This window comes from Pollachius pollachius, assembly GCF_949987615.1.
Source record: "Pollachius pollachius genome assembly, chromosome: 14".
NCBI classification, from domain to species: domain Eukaryota; kingdom Metazoa; phylum Chordata; class Actinopteri; order Gadiformes; family Gadidae; genus Pollachius; species Pollachius pollachius.
In genome coordinates this window covers 22,070,361-22,091,960 of record NC_136947.1, presented here as the reverse complement: position 1 = coordinate 22,091,960, position 21,600 = coordinate 22,070,361, and the positions used below count along the sequence as shown (strand labels likewise).

Here is a 21,600-nt window from a genome sequence, read left to right as displayed (position 1 = left end):
GGCTGGTTGGAAGACTTTTGATACAATTGTCTACTCAGGAAGTATTGTCTTCTTAATCAATAAACTCTTCAGTCACTTTCAGGATGCTCCAGAGCATGCCTCTTTCAGGGCCTAGATGGGACAACAACGACTTCAAGATAGGCCAATAGGGGACACCTGCCACTCATAGACTTGGGGTTCAGTTTCACAAATCAGGTCTAGCCAGAATGAAACATGTGAGGGCGGTTCTGAGAATAACAGGCGTAACTGATTGTACAATGCCTGTAAGTAAATATTGATGGCTGAAGAGTGCCTGTGTAAGACCACTGATGGTCAAAGTGTGCTCTCAAAACTGTAACAAGACACCAAGTAATGATGAGCCAAGAGTGGGACCAGAAAGCAAGCAGATATTGTAACTGAAAAGAGCAGAACATCTGGTACCTCTTGCTATTCTTTACTATTACTTGACTATGTTGTGAGATAATGTAAAGGGGGGTGTACCAATAATCACCATCTGGTTGGACATGTGCGGTATAGGCTAAAGAATCCCTCATCTTGGGTTTGTGGATCTCCTTATGATTCACTTCTGCCATCTCTGGTCTGGATAAAAGCCAGCATCTGCTCTGCGGTTGAACAGCTTAAAAACAGTTAAGGAAGTGGACAGGAAAGACATTTTGGGAGACCTGAGCATGGGGGTAGCTTAGCAAAATGTGACCTTGGTTTTGTACATACGGGTTAGAGTTTTGAAAAAACTGGAGAGCATATTGATCGTGTCTGGATCACGGGACTTCTTTGATGATTCTTTAAGTAAAGCTATCCATCTCCTACAGAATCATTTTACAGAATCTTTAGGTTAGCAAGCGCTGAATAGAGCCATTTGGAATAAGGCTCTGGTGTGGCATGCAGCAATCTGGCCGGCCTTGAGGTGTCCAGCCTGATGCAAACAGCAGAAGGGCAGCAGTCAGACCTGTCCGCAACTAGTCAATTGGTACAAACAGGAATGGGCTATAGGATTTAGGGGTTTATTAGGAGGCCCGTTAGCTGATGCAAACAAAATCCGTTACTCTTCCTTGGGTCAACACACAACACATGACACAGAACAAACCATCACAAAACACAAATAGAAAAATGATAACACAAAGTTAATACAATAAAATAATAAGTCAGCAATGCATACTTAGATTGAATGCAAACGGACATGAGGGGTTGTTTCCCTTGTATTTTTTTTAAGCTAGCTATATTTAGTGTTTTAGAGACATGACCTGGAACAGCGTTCCTTTCAGCCATAGCTCTATACAGCACTGCACGTTTTTTCAAATATGTTTTTGGATTGGAATTATGTAATTACCAATGCTGACATGTCTTGGGGGTTATGTGTGTTCATTAAAGCCAAGTGCCTGTACAAACTTCAATCTTCAATCTTTCAATACAATCATATTTGTTATTTGTTGTCAACAGAAAGAAGTAATGCTTTTAACTTCTCATCACCCGCCAGGCAGAAGAGTCGTTGCATGTTGTATCTTCCCTAGATTTGTCTTTGGAGTACCTGGTCAGACTAAGATTACTGCCATCTTCAGGACCTGTTTGGTCAGATTGTGTGGTTAAAAAGTAGAGCATCTCTTGACGACACTTAGCGGACGGGTCTTAGTCTTCGATATGTTCAGGAAAAGTGATCCAATATACTATTTGCGAGTCTTTGTTGAGGGCTGAGGTTGTTTCCTTGACTGTTGGTGCAGACGTGTAGTGTTGAATCATCTGCATTCAAAGACATGCAGGCTTTTATACAGGCAAGTGGGGGATCATCTGTAATTGAGAAGAGCAGTGGTCCAAGTAAGGAGCCCTGCAGGATCCCAAACGGTTAATTTCTTGAATTTGAAAGGCTTTCGTTTCAGAAAACCTCCTGGGCCCTATCTTGCATCCGGCACAATTGACTTTCTCGCTGGCGCATGTGTCGTTGCTAGTTTGCAACTGGCACAGAGCGTTATTTTTCCTTCTGCGCCACGCGTCGGTAAAATTAGGGAATGATCTTGTGCCCCAAGGGGCGGTTCGGCGAAAGAAGGAGGCGTGTTCTGGCGCAAACGTTCCCTGGTGCTATTTTGCAGTTTCAGAAACCACTTGTGCCAAGAACAAGGAAATACCTGGTTTAAAGTCAGTGGCGCGCTGTTCAGATGCTATTTTAAGGGCGCATGCATAATGTTGCTTGTGCACCTCGCGCATACACTTTGCTTCTCTCATCTACCTAGCCACACATTCTTGGTTAATTATTTGGGAAAGAACAGCTGATACAGCGGTAATAAGTTGTACTTTTAAATCAATGCATCTGCAAACACCGTACAGCAGACACATATTTTCTTGACACAGACATCGTGTACATGCCCATAACTTTTAGGATTGATGAGTATTTGATCGTGAGAAAACATTGTTTTACCACGAGTGAGTGTTTAAAAGAATGAATGTATGCGGGCGCGCGTATGTGCATCCATCTGTTTAAACACACGCAAACTAAACACCTAACGCATAATACAGTCCATGGCAATGTATATTAACGGGGGGACACATGTATATTAGAAACACAAGTCGATAACGATAATGCATTCAATACTGATAAGAAACGATGTTTATAATGTATTGCGTACATAATTTAATAGAACTACAGTTACCGCATATCATATGTGTGTTAAGTTTTCTTTAGCAAAGTTTTGGCAATTTGGTCCTCTGCCATCCTCAGTAGCTTTCCATTCATTTCCAAGTTGTTTCTCGTTATTGATAGATAATAATTTTTGTTCTTCTATAGTCACTTTACAGAATTAAAAAGAGCAGTTCTTATCTTGCATATTTTGTCTAGTATACATGAATACAATTGCTCATAGTATAGTGTTGGCATTTCCTGCCTGAGTTTCCTGCGTGAGTTTGCCAATAAAAATGATAGTTAAGTTGATTGGCAATAGGTTCACAGGTTCAGTGATAAAAGCATTCAGCTTAAAGGAAAGATGGAGAAGTATCTCTTGCTGCCCATATTGCAATTAAGGTACTCTAGAGCATATTCCCATAATGTTTTATGTCAATAATCATTAGATTTTTTTTTAAAGTGACATAGTTAGGGTCTACAGATGTGTATCCAGGCCACTCCTTTTGCTCTTCGAACAATGCGTTATTTTAATACATCATCAATCTAGGGAGCCATCTTATTGACAGGTGCATGCTTATCCAAAACTGGAACCAATAGCACAGGGAAAACTGTATCTGGGTTTCTCTGTGTACTGACATCAGACCAATAGAAATGTCTAACATTATCAATCAATTTATGTTTAGATCTCCAAGGACTCACAGTTCTGTAATTTTCGCACAGATTATCAAGAAACTGTTTGTTAGGGTCAAATTGTTAGGGTCAAATAACATCATCCAAGCATTATTGGTTCTAGATGGGGCAGGTTAACCTTTAACAATAGCATTTCAACTCATGATATTAGGTCCCCTCTGAGCTTAACAGGGAGGTGGCCATGAATGTACATTGAATCTCCTCCCCACAGATCGTCATTGTCCCATCTATCTATGGGTATCTATGTCCTGAAATTAATTTATTAGGTTACATACATTCACATGAGATATTGAATTCCTTTTGTGGGAAGTGTTGACATCAACATGGTGTAAAAATAAATCAATTTTCAGTCCAGTGGGGTGGACAATAACTCTATTATAGCGAACGTAGGCAGTGTTTTCCTTGGATCGTTCAGCTTCATGATGGGGACAAGTTCTTTCAGCCTTACGGCTTCAGTGTAATCTTGTTGAGGTAGATGTTCATACCTCTTAGTTTGTTTCTTCTTGCCATAAAGGCCACCTTGTCCTTCCATCCTAAAGCCTTGAAGACAATGGGTCTGTGCCGGTATCCTGCTGTTGTCGGACCACCTTTCCAGGGGGTAGCTCTACTTTGGAGAGGGTCCATGACCATGCTCTCAGTTCCATCCAAGCTCTCACGTTGACACTCCTCAGCTCGGTTTACATTCCCTCTTCCATTATGTTGTCCATTTGCTTGTTTGTTGTCTCAATGAATAGTTGTTGAAACATTTGGTATTTTTTTCCTATAGCTCAATCATGTCTTAAAGGAAACCATAGGCTGTTCTAAGATGTCTATCAGGACATTGGCAGTAATATATTCCTCATCAGCAGTGGACTCTTTCAGGGTATATTCTCTGATGTAAATCTCAAAAGTAAGGGAGTAATGGAAGGGCAACAGTAACCAGATTGGCTACACTACCGCTATGCCATACTCTGCTGCAGTAGACCACAATATGCAATTCATTGCTACACTAGTGATAATGTGTGTAGTTTCCCATGAGAAAAGTTCATGGCTGCAAAGACATTAGTCATGAAATAGCGTACAGGGCGTGACACAGAGGCGCCCTAGACTGCCGCCACTCCATGGCGTGAAGTTCAAACAGCCAAAGCCTAGCCCCCAACGCTCTAACTCATCCTTGACACATTTTTGCGCCACACTACTTCCAAATTATTTCACCTAGGGACTCCATTGTGTTAATATTTACTTGGAATCGCGTGCTTAAATTATGCAACTTTTTAAATATTATTTTTTACATTGGAAGACAATGGAGACCTAACTTCTTCAGACTTTGCAATTCGTAAATTGTAACCCTTAAACTTCCTTCAAACATTTAACAAATCATCACATTTTAAATGTATGCAAACCGATTTTTTATGTAATTTAAACTTGTTCCACAGTTTCAGTTTTAAACCCGCTTCGTATATTTTCAGTTGGTCTCATTGACTTCAGTTGAGGCTAGAGCTTGATGTCGTCACTGCGCCTTTTGCCAAAGATGGCTAACACAAAAGCTAACACTTTCAGACGTTGCAGAGCCTTACAACCAGGGGTGTAGGAATGAGTTTAACATTGGGGGGGACACATATCGGAAACCTGACAGATCCGGTATAATTTTTAGGTGGGACAAATGCGCATGTCTCCGATATTGGAGGGGACACGTCCCCTCCATCCCCCCCGGTTCCTACGCCCTTGCTTACAACGTAAATATTTAACCAAGAAACACAATGTAAAGCTTAAACTGTACCTCTTGGTTGCTGGGGCTAAAATGATTAATCTATTGAAAATATGAATATTGAGAATCAGGTGTTTGTGGGTGGCAAAACATATTTTTGAGAATGATTCTATGGCTAGTGGCTAGGTTGTTCTTATATAACGGCGCGTGGGCTTTCGGTAGAAGATGAATGCTAATGTAGTAAAAAAAATAAGAAAAACATGCAATCTACACTAACGATATGTTAAATGAAAGCTGAGACTCCACAGACTCCAACAGTATGAGCCTATCTTGGTGAACTAGATTTGAAAGAATACCGTGATGAATACCACGCGCACACACACACACACACACACACACACACGCACACACACACACACACACACACACACAATAACTAGACTAGCGTACTAGACTATTCTACATATTCACACACTAAATAATGTGGTTGATAATTGAGATAATTTAAATTCTACTTTCCATCTCTGAAGATATTCAACCACTATTAATCTGGTTCTCTATTCGTTATTCATATAAATATGCAGCTTATCATGATCATTGCACTCAACAATACACACAAGCCTGAATAATAACCTCTCACACAAAATTTATCACAACAGCTCTTCTATATTTAATCTAAAATGTATTCAGACTTTACCATTTTAGTTTAGTTAGTATTTGTTACACTTTATTTGTTTCCAACCATTTTAAATGTTGTGCATGTTTAGATCGTTAACTCTAATTAGACTTTTTAACTTTTGAACTATGTTCAAATCTTTTCACTTGATTTAAGCTATTCAACATTTCTTTATATCTTATCACTTTAGTCAAACCGGTTTTCAAACTCACTTTGCACTATAGAATTCCTATTTATGCAGAAATACATTTTCTAGTGACATGAAGACTTCTAACACTTAAGCGACCATGCCTCTTGTTTTTGTGTTTTTCTCAATTTAAAAGCTTAAAATATTTAGCTTTTTTTTATAAGCATGGATAAAGTATTTCTGTTGTTCTGACATCCGAGCCTATTGTTTGGAAGTCTTTCAAAGTACTACATCTGTCCGAAGTAGCAAAGAATTCTTAGGATGTGGTCATGTTGGTGCTATTTCAACTTTTAGGAGTAAAAACAAGCTATGAACAATCCTATATCCTAAGGTCTCTCATAACTCAGAGTAAAGTTTTGAGTAGTGAAAAGGACTCCTATCAGTTAGGGTTTTCCGGAGTCTCTGCTTTTGCCCCTTAAGACATTATAAAGTACTCTACGACTACTCTACTGCGGGTATGCACTTAAAGTTAAAAGTGCCATTAATGGTGGTCACTGTAGTTTTCCACAAAATCCATTTCATGATGACAGGTGATGTCAAATATCTTCCTTTTTGTAAATCTTGTTTTACCATCATCTAACAAGTTGTCATAGTTTTTTACTCACAATCACTGTGAGTAAATTGCTCAAGATCCAAGGGTCTTCAACACAATCAAATCCAAGAATGGCAATGATTTTGGATTAAATGGGAAATTTCTGACGTTTATCTGACAATAGACTTTACAATACAAAATCCTCTCGTCTGCCTTGTACAATTATCTTATCATTGATAATATTTGAATGTGCGTCAAAATTAAATTTATCACGTTTAAATGTCTTCCATCTTTTTTATCACTGATAACATCGTAAAATAGTGAAATCAATCATTCCCCCAAAAAAGCAGAGCTACCCATCGCTGAGAGTATGTGAAGGAGCCTGTAAGATGCAACAAAAGCTCTCATTGGCTTTATAAAGGTGCTCTTTTACATTTGTTATGTTTGGTGCGTGGTCTGGTGTGGGCTGATAAACTCTTTCCTTATATATTATTGTGGCAAAATGATGGTGAAACATGTTATGAATCAGTTTCTCTGTGTTAAAGATGTGGCCGATTAGTTTTAGTACAAATTGAATAAAGTTATATTGTATGTATGTCCAAGAGAGTGGAGCTTGAGTGCAGCTTGTGTTACCACTAATGAGAACACGCACAGAGCAGATAGAACCAACCCCAGAAGGAGCAGGGTTAGTTGCCAAGTCCCTGATTCTGAAAAATACTCCACTAAGTCGAGGAAAAGTACAGGGGATGGAACAGAGCTCAAATTGAGGGGTTCTAGATTTGAGGGACACCATTCCAATTGATAAGCAAAAAAGGGGGCATTTTAAGAATGCTCCTAAGAACAACTCTTTTATGATATACTCATGTCTCGTTGATCTGTACGCCAAATATATATTTGTTATAATACTATTATATGTCACTTCGAGACTAACAAATAATGTATTTATTACTCTTTGCATGAATATCTAATCGATTTTCCTTTAACTGTGTTTTAAAATAATAGGAAAAAAGAGATCACAAACGATATACCTCACTCTTGGGCGGTATCAAGAGTTTGCAAGCATCTCAGCGATTGCTTCAAAGAAGAGTATGCAGGGTACGAACATAGTTAACATCATAGGTTTCAGTCAGGGGATAAATGGCTGGTCCTGATTCCAACCAGGTTTGTGTCCTTTTCAAGGACCAGATGAAGGAAGCTAAAAGGTTAGCCCTGTAAACTATAAAGGGTGCCAACACTGCCTGCAGAAGCCAATACAATTTGACCATTAAACTGTAATTCAGGGAGGACATTTGAGGATATGGGGGACATGAAGACTTGGTATGTTGTGCTGCCTTTTTTCTCTCATATTCTTCCATTTGATATCATAGTTTCCCAATTGACCCATGTAGCATGACTACTGGCCAGCTAAAACCAGACAGCGAGTACAGCAGACTATGGATCTGTTTTCCAATCTGCCAGGTCATACCGACCCCATTGAACACTATAATCGGACAGAACCAAGAAGAAAGATGTTAGAGAATTTGTCATTACAGAATCAAGAGGTGGTCCAGAGGTCCAGAAGAGACTGGAGCTTGGGTTCATTGAGGAGTCTCACTGTGAATGGGCATGGTTTGGAAATGAGATGGCAAATTAAACAAGCTATCCGTATTTATTACGCCTTTCCCAGGTCTAGGGTGGATGATGGATTGAATGTCCGGGAGAGGCCCAGCGCATCACCCGTCAAATCACACACGCTGTTTGAAGGTACCCCTCGAAGTGAAGTCGAGGGACTTTCATAAGCAGTCTTTCGAAAGTGTAAAGACGGGACTGTAATAATACATTTTGGACTGCATGGCACATCAGCACCATTTCAAAGGATGGTAGACAGTGGGCTGAAACCACACTAGGGTATAAATTCACTATGGATCACGACATCAGCCAAATGTTTAGCTGATGTTGTGATCCATAGTGAATGGGAGAATATTACCGGGTGTTAGAGGCTCTTTATGAGGCAGATTTAACAGCCAACCCAATAAAGTGCAGGCATGGTTTGGAGGAGGCCATGTGGTACATGCTATTTTGTTCTAGGAGTTAAAAGTTGTACACTTATTCTCTCTTAATTCTCAACTACTACATCTGCAAAAATATCCTTGTACATTAAAGACACATTCCCTCTCAGGTTCATATTTAATGTTAAGAAAACAAAATGCTAACCGCTACCTCAGATGTTATGTCATGATTATTAAAAGTTGTGTTATTAAAAATACTAATGTTTTATGTTGCATGAGATCAAAGATGGACTCTTTTTTACCTCTGTGGTTAGCAGCTAATGTTTCAGGAATACGGTTCCAGATCAAGAATATAATATTTCTCCCATTTAGTGCAGGTTAAGGTAAACTATGGCAAATAAGAAGAAACAAATGGCATTTGATGAAACGGCAATCCCATACCCTCAACCTAACGGTTATTTTACTTGAGGTGAAACTAAACACCCTGTTGTTAAATAAGAAGTTACAAATAAACCAACAACAGATGTGACCACCATGAAAGAAGACCTGACAAAATTCACCTGCATTGGATCATCGGCCACGCTGTCTATCCAGGGGTCAGGAGGGGGCAGGATAGATGGGTCAAAGCCCACATCGTCATAGTCATCAGAAGCACAAGCATGGTAGTGGTTCCCTGAACCCTGAATGCTGACCGTTGAGGAAGCAGCATCCCGGGAGTACTGGTCGGAGAGAGAGCCGGAGGATGTGAAGACCATGTTGATGGAGGACTGAGGATGAGGGGTTTCCACCAAGTCTGGTGAGTCCAGATCTGTCTGTATTGATAAATATGGATTAATCTTTGTGATTCATGAATGGAAAAAACATTGTTTTTAGTTTTTAGGTCAATGAGCTATTATCTTGATAGAAAACTTTGGACTTTGTGAATACTGCTGACACATTTTCACATTGGTCCAGTATTGAGAACGTTGCGGCACTGATCTGCAGAACAGGCTTCAACCGGATCCTGTTGGGCAAAGGCGCCATATAAATGTACACCCTTTCTAAGGTCTTGTTTTGCCACTGAGATATGGAAGCATTTTTAGGAAAATAATCAAAGGAAAATGCAATGTTGAAAACATTGCGTGTCCTCTTTAAAGTGGAAAATATTAAAATGCAAATGAGTGGGCGGAACAAACTCCACCCACTGGAACACGGAGATCAGTGTCCCTCTTCACGTCCTCGTCCCCTGTGGATTTGAACGTTGTCACTTAGCAAGCGTCGTACTAACGTGTAGGGAGCATTGGTGTGACAGGCTGCTGCTCCAAGACATCAGCTGTCTCACGGCAAATCAGGACCCAGAAGGAAATGAAGCAACTTTACTGTTTGTGCAAACCACAAATTCGTTGAATCTCACCGTTTCTGAACCAAATCTACATTTCACATTAACATTTCTAGAAACGTGTATATCAGTGTGTGGGTTTGAATGAACTGCTCGTTGGGCTTTTGATGCTTCTGTGTTTTGAGGGAATAGAATAGAATATACTGGACTATACTAGACTATACTGTTTTAGAAATAACCAACATTTTGTACACAAACACGTTCAAACATGTCAAACAATGACAATTTTATCGTCAATATGCGCTTGTTTATAACCTTAACTATAATCATTTTATTTTCTGTAACATGCTCGCATATATCCTGTATTTTAAACATGAACATATGTGAACACGATATTCTGAACAACCCCCGAAATGATTGATTCTTGGTTCCTGTGATAGAAGCGGGACGCTGTGATGAGGTAAATGTAATAACAGTAACAATGTAAGCACAGTTCACGTTGCTTTCGACTTTGAGTCCTATGTTCTATTGAAGATAAATGATTTATATTTCGGCAAATAGACAGTGATTCTAAGGTGTGACAGACAGAACCGCCCAGGCAATGACCCCCTCATGGGGGAGAGGTTATTATTCATGCTCGTGTGTAATTTTGAGTGCAATGATCATGATACGCTGCATATTTATATGAACAACGAATAGAGAACCAGATTAATAGTGGTTGAATATCTAAAGAGATGGAAAGTAGAATTTAAATTATCTCAATTATCAACCACATTATTCAGTGTGTGAATATGCTGAATAGTCTAGTACGCTAGTCTAGTTAGTGTGTGTGTGTGTGTGTGTGTGTGTGTGTGTGTGTGTGTGTGTGTGTGTGTGTGTGTGTGTGTGTGTGTGTGTGTGTGTCCCCCTCGTGTGTGAAGGTTCCCCAAGGCCAAGTAACCGTGGCCCAGCGGAAACAGCCTGGTCCGTTGTCCTATTGATCTCTGTCTGTTCTGAAACAGATGTCTGGTCTCCTTTATATGATTCAAGGCATTAAGGTATACTCAAATGATCAATCAAGTCGGCCTTGAATGTCCTTCCAAGGCCGAAACGACATTCCTATCTCCAAAAATGTATTTTACACCACATTTTGATCAACCACGCCATTGGGCTGTGGCAACACTTATCCATGTCCATAGGGGAGGGTGGGAGGGAGAGCTGTTGCTCGTGGATAGTAGGGGTATAGGTTGGGCGATCGTCTACAAGCATCCATTGTCCGATGCGCCCCCTGAGGATCGATAGTTGGTTTGATTGGCCGTTCTAAAAACGCTATTTAACATAAAACATTTTCGGAAGGGAGTAAGGTCTTCCGCTTGGACAAGCCTGAACCTCCACTGCTTTCAGTTTCCATACGTCGCTGCCAGTGGTGTTGTCATGATGACGCAGTCGGTGTGTGCCAGAGTACCACATAGCCAGATAGTTCACAACCTGAATGGTCGAACCCGCGGCCTTACCCGCAACCACAAATAAGTGTTTCCCATACATAGGATTTCTGGGATTAATTTGAAAACATTTGCCCCCTGCTCAAGTTTTTATTTATTTATTTATTTTAAAACTTTTTCAGTGACATGCAGCAGAGTGCGTCATTTCGCCGTGCGAGCAGACCGGTAGCTTTGGAGAAGCTGCCCTCTCCTCTCGTTACAGTGAGTGGAAACAGTAGTTCTGTGCTGCAGGAAGGACTTCACTACACATGAAGGGTGACTGGCCTCAGACAGTGATTTACAATTACAAAACAATGTCAAGTTGATACCTTGATAATGTGCAAGTACTGTGCTAATTACAATAAATCTAAGGTGAATCTATTGTTGATATTTCTGTGCAGACTTTATAAAAAGCTTAAGGGTGGTAACACTGCAAAGCTTCCTGAGTCTCTAATATTTGTGGGTATGGAATTCCACTTTCCCACTACTTTAACCAAGATGGCAGATTGCGCATATGCGAGAACTTGGGGGCGCTGGGATTCTGAACAGAAATGTGGCTTATTTTTCCACACGTTTGAAATACCTTTATACGTATTATAAAGTACCAACTACGTGTAATATAGTACCACAATTAGAACATTTTCAACATATTTTTGGTTCCGAAACGTTGAGATTAAACACAACCATGCTGTGCAGAAATGTTAAAATTGCTTAACTTCCCTCTGGCAACCGGGCTGCCACGAGCCAGCTGATGCCTTGGAGCAACAGCATGTGACACCAATGCTCCCTACAATTAAGTGACAACCAACGTACAAATTGACAGGGTAAGACTGATGTTCATGTTCAGCTTGTCATCCAATGGGGGGAGTTTGTCCGGCCTACTCTTCGCATTCAAATGTTGTCCACTTCAAAGCGGGGCACAGTTTGAAATGCAAACACAAATGGATTTTCATTTTCAATTGAATATTTTCCACGTTTAAGCGGACATGTTTCGAAAATGGAAATGCATTTATTTTATTTATGACTCAAATTAATGCGTTCAAATTATGAAAAATAAGGAGCATTAGTGCTCTGCATTTTCATTTTCAACATTGCATTTTCATTATATTATTGTGCTAAAAATGCTTCCATACTGACAGTATGGAATTGGTATTCCATACGATTGTGATTATAGTTTCCTAAAGATAAAGACAACTTTTTCTTTTACCTTTCGCTTTATCCAGTCTGGCAAGTGTTTGTTGTCGTAAGCTTGGTGTTATCCCAGGGAGTTTTCAAAGTCATGACTGAATGTTCACGACTATGTGGAGGATGCCTTCGAATTCAATAGTCGCTTAACAGTCCTATTTATTTAAGCCGTGTTTATTTGAGGCTGAGTCTACCGATGAAGTGAGAGGGGCAACGGGCACCGGGTTTTCACTATAGGAAGAAAAGCTTTTGTATATGATGTCTTCTTTGCCTGATGGTAGTCATCGTGCCAAAAATGGTCTTTACAGACCGATGATCTGCAAGGCCCAGTGCACGGTATTCATAGTATCCATTTCTAGCACAACTAACCACAACGTAATGGTGTCCCTGTCCCATGAAGGTAGCCTATGAAAGGTGCATGCATTCCGCGTCACACAGACTTGGTTATAAACATGCAAACACACCGGATTAAACGAAAGGTAAAGCCAAATGTTGCATTTCTGCAGGGTTCCTTTGCATAATGTTTCAGAAACGTAGTACCAATCAGAGCCTGTCAGTTACAAAACAAGCCCTTTTAGAGGACATACCTTTAAAGGGCACGATTGAATCAAAGGATTACATTGCTGCTTGTTTCGCAATCTCAAAAGGTATTTTGAGTGTCTGCAATATTCCCAAAAATCTCAAGGTTTTCTTTCAACAGTAATGATGGAGTGCTGGCAAAAGTTCATGGAAATAGATTTTTTAATTCAATCTATTTAGGTATATCATCAAGGTATATCATTTGCTTTAAAGGTTGGTTGATTGTATCATACGCAAACTCTACGCATGAATTTGTTCATAAACATATTTGATGGTACACTTCATAAAGGATAATCCTGTTCATACCATGGCCACTTGCAAATCATTAAAATACAACGGGGTTGATTCATATATATTTTTTCTTTAATTCTGATAAGGTTATCTTTTCGCTCAGACTATTTACGGTGTTCCTGGAACCACAACTGATCTGACGGGAGAAATATTTGAATTTGACTAATGCATAGAACACAATCGGTTATGATTTTTTCTACATTACAATATTACTTCAGTAAATAGAAAAGATCTTAGTAACGAACAAGCAACATAACTTTCTCAACATAATCCCATCTGAGTGCCGTTAGACGGCTTTATAGACGATGTAAGGAGTTCTATATATGCTTGGTGCTTTAGGCTATCTGAGTGTCAGTACATCGGTCAATGTGAGGAAGCCAAAGCTTGAGTGTAACAGAACTTTTGAGGAAAACCGATTTTTAAGGTTAATATTTCCCAGAGAGTTCTTTATTTTAGCTGTCTTGTTAACCGCTAGTATTTTGTTAGTTAACAGGTTTGTTTCAGAACACGGAATACTGTCCAACTCCAGAGGACAGCATTTTTACAATCTTACAGTTGCAAATCAATTCATTACAAATCAAACATCAACAAAGCTCAAATAGAAAACCTGTTATTTTACAAAAAGGTATATGCCACTGATTCCTATTGGGTTACGTTATTCAATCCAGCCAATAGAAAATCGCCTACACCCTCTCTAGGCTAACGATTTTGGTGGGGTGTGATACCTGGGCAAGATGTCTGTGGGGGATCTGTCTTGGGCTGTGAGACAAGGGGAGGGCCGTTTGGGGTTGGAGACAGACGTCTGGGAGGGAGGAGGATGAGAACAGGATGACGGTGAATACACATACATCAAATAAAAGTGGTTGTCAGAGACAGGGAAGTGTGTTTGGGCTGTAAGAGAAAAAAAGGGTCATTTAATGATAAAAACCAACCCCTCAGTTGCTCTGTTGATCAATTGCTTTAAGAATAGAATGGAATTAGAGGTCGATGTCTGGCAGAGAGGAGGATGACAACAGGATGGAGGTGAATCCACATACAGCACATTGTTTGATCAACTCCTCAAGAGCAGTGGGGGTATAGACACAGATGGTTGGCAGGGAGGGCAATAATAAGAGGTTGACTGTGAAACATATTTACCAACTAAAACTGGGGGTCAGAGAAAGGGATCTGGCAGGGACGGGCGTGAGGGTGGGGAAAAGGTGTCATCAACTGACAGTGGGGGTCAGAGACAGGGCTTGGGCAGGGAGGGGGGAAACAGCAGGAAGCGAAACCTGTGGGTTCGGGTAAGTAAAGAGTTAACGTTTTTATTGATCGGGTCCTCACGGATTAGAAATCGCAAATATTAAAACAGGTTCAATATTTACGATCTGATATCGAGTATTGTGGGGAGAATGTCAATGACAGCTGATGAAGCAGGTAATCATTTTCAAGTTGGAAAGAAGCCAATTGGAAGCCATGCTGACGAAATACCAACAATTCATCAAGTAATCATAACAGAAGCCACCGCGGCAAAAGCAAAAGAGGGGGTTGTCCGAATTGGAAGTTGGATATGATCGCGAGATATTGCTGAGATTTAAAAAATCGGGACTGGGTTGTTGTGGAATGGAAATGGTTGGTGTGTGGTGTGCTGTGTTGGCAAAAATAATTTTCCAGAACAGTTTAATGTATCTCAATCTACCGTAAGGTGCGTAACGTTTTTTAAATTTTAAAGATCATCTAGTGTTTACCCAGCATTACATTGTTTCCCAATAAACCATAACAGCCCATGGTGGTTTTATTCCTTTCATGTCGCCATTAGAGTTGAACCCTTATATAGAAATAAGGGGTTATGGTAAGCTGGGGTTAATGATTTTAATAATAAACGTATTTAGCATATGTTTTATAGATATAAGGGCAATATATATTAAAAAAGCTCTACTTACTAATACAGATTAGTAATTTAATAGACATACAAATAATTGTTTTTCTCCTTTTCTGGTACCATCCATAAAAGTGCCTGTGTGTGCCGTCTTGCGTCAATAGTGCTGCTGTGCATTTCACCGAAAGTTGCTCATTGTGAATACTTTTTTGATCATTTGAAGTACTCTTTTCATATTGTGGAAGCAGTGTATCTTTGTCAACTTTCATATTAAAGCTTTGTTTTTTTGCAAATCCTCTTTTGTATGGACTTCTAAAGGAAGATGAAATGAATTAGTGGTTAAAATTAATTTTACCGAGGGCTGCTTCCTCAGCCAGCCACAGTTCACTGCTGGTTCTTTGCAACCTGAAGATTTAGGTTCACAATCTGTATCCTTTATTATTTGTGGATAAGTTCTGTTTGAAAAAAAACAAGGTAGCATATACCGACTGTTCAAGTGCAGAGTTGTTGTATATTGTTCAAATATCTTACATTGTGTTAAAATGTTAAAGGTCCAATGTGTAACATTGTAGAACATGGGTGGAGGTAACCGCCTTTTACATTTCTCACACAGTCCTCTAATTGCATCCATAGTGGTAAACTACATTCATAGACCTATAATTAACGCTACCTGTCATAGTTATCGATCAATCATCATCTCGATGATTACTTGCACTGCGGTACCTGATTGTCGGTTGTTCTTGATAACATCAAAGTGTGAGGTTGTATCTCAACAGTAACGTTTTGGATACCATTTTGCTTAGTTATCGAGCAGGGAAACTAACGACAAAAACAAATGTCTCCAAAGAATTGATGCATTCAATAATGCACACTTATCACAATGCCCCTCATACACGTACTGCCATTTGCAATATAATTTACTTCATTAATTTATTGACATAGTTCCTTACAATTATTTACCATGCTCTGAGACACTTTTCCCCTTTCATGCCATTGCTTTCAATTTCTGCTACCTGTAAAAAAACTCTGCATAATCGATATACCTAAAAAAGTGGTGTGAATAAAAACAGTCCCACTTTTAGTTTGACATTCTTTTTTTTATTAAACACAATTAAATAAGGAATATTTGAAGGATGTTCAAAGAAGGAGAATTCAGAAAAGTACTTTCTTTAAAACAGCACATATTTTAATTCAGTAATTTACGGATTATGTGGACGCCATGACGGGGATTGTCGATGATGTGTGTATGTTTATACATTAAATAATTTATAGATTAGTGGTTGAAGCATATTGCAGGGGAAAAAATATCCCTCTGGTCATATTTTGCATTCCCGCATACAATTGTATTTGATGTAGGCTAGTCTGCCTTAAGGCAGGGGTGCATCATGATTCCACTGTAGGGGTCATGATGCACCATCCATCATATACAATGAAGTAACTAGTTACATAGGGCCCCTTGCAGAATGATCCATCCAATGATCCTCAGTCGACAACACCAATCCTGTGACCCTCCGTAGTCTATGCAACTCTTGATTACTTTGCGTCTTCTCGCAAGTTTCAATCTGCGATCATGACGGGATGCGGTTGATAGTCGAGAAAAATAATACAGCGAGTTGTACGACCCCAGACATCGTTAAACTAGGACACTTTTAAGACAAACACCATTTGGAGTACCGTTGGGCCGTCATTGGAGCTTCAGGTGAGTTTGGTTTGAAGTTCGGCAATGAAAGCATTGGCCCATTAAGTGACCTATCGGTAATATGTACTATTGTGTTAGTTCGACACAACCATTTAATACCATATGTTGTTTAGCATTTATAGTTGCTCCCGACGCTACACTGGGACGTGTTTGGTGGAGCAGGTCAAAATAAATGTGAAACGACACAATCCTTTCATGCCAGGTAGGTGCAGAAAAAGGTTTACTTCTCATTTCTTCACTTATTATTTGTTGCATAATGAAACCTCACTTTTCTGATTTTAAGTTGTGGTGTCATTACATTTAATAGTCAATTACGCTTCTTATCTACACCCCAAAGGTCCGTATTCAGCTCTATAAACGTTGTTGATGTTCTGCAGGGAGTAGAGATTCAAACAGTTAGGCTCTAGGCCTGAATGTGGATGGTGTTCCATGCATAGGGGGACTGGAAACTGGCTCATTTGTCCGACAACCTGATAAGGAAAATAAGAATGATATACAACAAACTGTGTTAAATAAAAAAGCTAATAATATTTCGGGTTTATCACTATTTTCCCAAATAAATTGTGTTCCAACAGATGGATAATGTAAAGGATAATGTGGGGCAGAATGGGTGATGCAGGGCAGCGAAGCAGAGCCTTTAGTAGTGTAGTAACTGATTCAACTAACTGTCAGCTAACTTTGCAGCATACGTTTGAAACTTCGCTGGGCATTCTGGTGCAACTTAAAGAAGTGCACCTATATAATAAATATAAAATATACACACCATGTTACCATGTTTTACAGAAATTACAGTTGGAAAATGACATCTGAAATATAAGATAGCTACAACATAACTACTTACCACTGTGAAACCTCCTGCTCCACTCTTGGTTGCGACGGCGTTTCGGGTAAAAAACGATTCAATTTATGATTTGGTTTCGGGCTCGAAAAGGCTGAACCGAAGCCACTGCTACTGCCAATGTCGAAAGTGGCTTTGGTCTCTGGGGCGTGTCATTTGCCGACATGCGCTAACTGTTTGACCAATCACAACAGAGTGGGCCAGCTGCCCAATCAGCTGGGGGTGGGGGGGCTTAAAGAAAGGATCTAAAAGCGAGCGTTTCTGACAAAGGGTGAAAGCGGTACAGCAGCAATGAACAGTGTGAGAATAATAAGGTACAGTTTTAACATTAAGCATGTAAACCTATTCTAGTAGTACCCCAATTTTTTTTTATTATTAACCACAATAATTGCGTGATATATTTAAGATAGCTTACCTGCACTGCTGCTGTTACACTGTTAGAGCGATGAATACGGCGATGCCTGACCACAAGACAGAACCACAAAATGAACGGTTTCAACTGTTTTTTCACATTCAAAACAATATTGGAATCAAATGAAAAAATTCTAGGAAGTTGGCGTTGATGAATAATGAATGACAAAATATTTGTTTACTCTCCCATAAGCAATATATTCTGCAATGTTTGTCCCACTGAGTCATTGAAGAGCATTGTGATAAGTTGAACAGAAAAACAACCAAAAGGCTGACTGACCCCCTGTCGTTCTCCACCTGGACCCCTATGGAGGTAAATGTGGACGGGTTCTCTGAATCCTGACTCTCTTCAGGGCCATCCACCTGCATATTAAGAACATTTTGAAATAGAAGAGAATTAAATAACTTCAAGTTTTTATTGTTATCTAGCTCGAACCCCTTTATGTCGTTCTCGTCGTTTAACCAAGCAGAGAAATAGACTACAATTTGTTTATTTAAATCTGGTTGGCTTTCCAAAACACCTTCACTGTTGGGAAAAAAACATATATTTTGATGAGATGGAGTCTCCAACATTATTCCCTGAAGATTCCCATATCCATATGTGCTTGTTTACAACCTATGGCCATTATTTCATTTTCTGTAACATGCATGCATATATCCTGTATACATACATGCACACATGAACATGAACATGTTGTATGAACACAATATTCTGAAAAAAACCGAACATATTGATTCTAGGTTCCTGTGCTAGGAGCGGGACGCTGTGAAGAGGAACATGTATGTACACGGTGCTTGTGTACATGTATGTACACAATGTAAGCACCGTTCACGTTGCAAGTTGATGAGTTTGGTGTAAAGGTTAATTCAATTCAATTCAATTCAAAGTGTTTATTGTCATATGCACAATAAGAAACATGTTCTCAGTCATACAATGAAATTCCTTTGTTTTCCACAGACTGAATGCCAAGAAATAAATATAAAAAATATGCAATATACAATTTACAAATAAAATAGAAAAAAGCTGCAACAATATAGAATATACAAATGACAAGATAAATAGAAGACCAGCAACTAGATGAAATAATAAAATTAAGTTAAAATAAATAAAATAAAACGGAATGGTGCAAATCCAAGAAAGTGTGCCGTAGTGCATGAGCAAAATGGAAACAGTGGCGGAAGTCCTGAGGTAGAATAATAACACTAACAACAGACTCCTATCTGTTAAGGAGTCTTAGGGCAGTGGTAAGAAAGAGTTCTTTAGTCTGGTTGTTTTGGACTTCATACTTCCGTGCCTCCGTCCAGAGGGTAGAAGTGTAAACAGTCCAGGCTGGGGGTGGGTCCTTGAGTATGGAGGCAGCTCTCCTGTGGACTCTGCGGTGGTAGATGCTCTGCAGAGAGGGCAGTGGGGTTCTGATGACCTTCTCTGCAGTCTTTACCACTCTCTGCAGTCGTCTGCGGTCCAATGCAGAAGTGCTGCCGTGCCGGACGGTGATACAGCCGGTCAAGATGCTCTCAACAATGCAGCTGTAGAAGTTTCTGAGGATCTCAGGCGACATGCCAAACTTCCTCAGCCTCCTCGGGAAGTACAGCCGCTGTTCTGATTTCTTAACCGGCTGTGTGGTGTTGAGTGTCCAAGTGAGGTCGTCGCTGATGTGGACGCTGAGGAACTGGAAGCTGCTCACCCTCTCTACTTCAAGCTCCCCGATGGACAGTGGCCGATGAAGACTCCTTTTCTTCCTCTTCCTCTCCCACTATCATCTCCTTGGTCTTGTCCTTGTTGAGGGTGAGGTTATTGTCCTCACACCATGACCCCAGACTGGCCACCTCCCTCCTGTAGGCCGCTTCAGGATGGTGTTGTCTACGTGGGAGGCGACACAGTCATGGGTGAACAGGGTGTAGAGGATGGGGCTGAGCACGCAGCCCTGTGGCGTGCCAATGTTTGTGAAGATGCTGGCTGAAACCCTATTGCCAGTCCTGACCGACTGGGGCCTGCCAGTCAGAAGGTCCTGGAGCCCGTCGCAGATGGTGGGGTGCATCCCTAGTGTAGACAGTGTGCCGGTGAGTTTGTGGGGGATAACTGTGTTGAAGGCGGAGCTGTAATCCACAAAGAGCGTCCTGATGTAGCAGTCTTCATTTTCCAGATGGGAGAGGGAATAGTGGAGAACAGCAGCGACAGCATCAGAGGCGGACCTGTTGGGCCAGTAGGCCTATCGCAGGGGGTCCGGTATGCTGCTCTGAATGTGGGTCAGCACCACTCTCTCAAAGCACTTCATAATGATTGGATTTACACAAACCTAGATGAAGAGATATCCCCTTAATAGTGCACTTTGCTCATTTACAAATTTAAATAAATGATTTAGCAGGCTTTTCCTCCAACCACTAGCTCTGCTCCAATCCACAGCACACTCGTTGCCATAACAACGATAAGTGCAGCAGATGAGCTGTTTTGTTTTTGTCGTAAACTAGGCTCCGCTAGCTAGGAAATGGACACACATACTAAGGTGCGCCACACAGAACAGACCCCCTCATGTGTGAGAGGATATTCTTCATTCTCGGATTGATTTGACTATTTCTGTTGTTGAGCGCAATGATCACGACAAGCAACAATTTTATAGAAATAAGGAATAGGGATTAATAGTTGTTTCATTTCTAAAGATGGAAAGCGGAATCTATTTAAGTCATCTCAATCATCAACCATATAATTGAGTTTGTGACAAGACCGAAGAGTCTAGTAGGGTCCTTAATTGTGTGTGTGTGTGTGTGTGTGTGTGTGTGTGTGTGTGTGTGTGTGTGTGTGTGTGTGTGTGTGTGTGTGTCCCAGGCCAAGCTACCACAACCCACGGGTGACAGCCAGTTGTACTCATATTGACCACTTTGATATGAATGAGGGCATTCAACTCTACTAAATTATATGTTTGGTGGTTCTAGCTGAGCCGGAAGTGATGTAATCGCTCCCTGGGGGGTTATACGAAGATGAAACAAACACCATTAATGGGAGCCTAGAAAACTTTGGAATAAGATAGACGTCTTGTCTCTTTTACATTAATCAGGGCATTAGGCTCTGATAAAATTGCTATAAATTGGAGTGGCTCTAGCCCTACAGGAAAGGCTCACACAAAATCATCAAACGCTCCATCGAAACGCATTGGAAACACAAGCCGTTGCTAGAAGAAAATCTAAATTTGTTGATAAGAAATAGAAACTTGGCCATTAGACCGTCAACCAGGATGCATATTTTGACCACTCTGAAGAAAGGCGGACCCTAACCCTGAACCCCTCGGTCACCCAGGTTCGGTGTGGGGGTTCCAGTAAGGTCTGAGGGCGGTAGGACCTTCCTTGACCCCTAAGTCACCAACTCATTGCATCACTTCCTTTAGGGCTTTGGCCTCCTAATTGATCATTCTAGTATATTTGAATGCAGAAGTGGTCCATACACACTCAGGAGGAGGAATGACCTCTCACACGTGATCAATTAATGAATTGTTTTAAAATAACCCTGCCTCGTTAAATCAATGAGCTTGGTGTTTTTCGTTCACAAATAGATTATAGGCTGTGTCACTACCAAATCTGTCCGTGCGCATCTCTCAGAG

At 40.4% G+C, this 21,600-nt stretch overlaps 1 protein-coding gene across 1 annotated transcript in view; it reads right to left on the bottom strand.

The window, feature by feature from the left end:
* The window catches only part of dlgap1a (discs, large homolog-associated protein 1a), a gene marked incomplete at both ends in the record, with an annotated part of 66,412 nt that overhangs the window by 10,100 nt on the left and 34,712 nt on the right, over positions 1–21,600 (bottom strand). Inside the window, 3 exons of the mRNA XM_079750910.1 lie at positions 8,929–9,180; positions 18,012–18,057; positions 18,288–18,370. Coding sequence (XP_079607036.1) covers positions 8,929–9,180; positions 18,012–18,057; positions 18,288–18,370 — 381 coding nt within the window. The remainder of the gene's footprint in view (positions 1–8,928; positions 9,181–18,011; positions 18,058–18,287; positions 18,371–21,600) is intronic.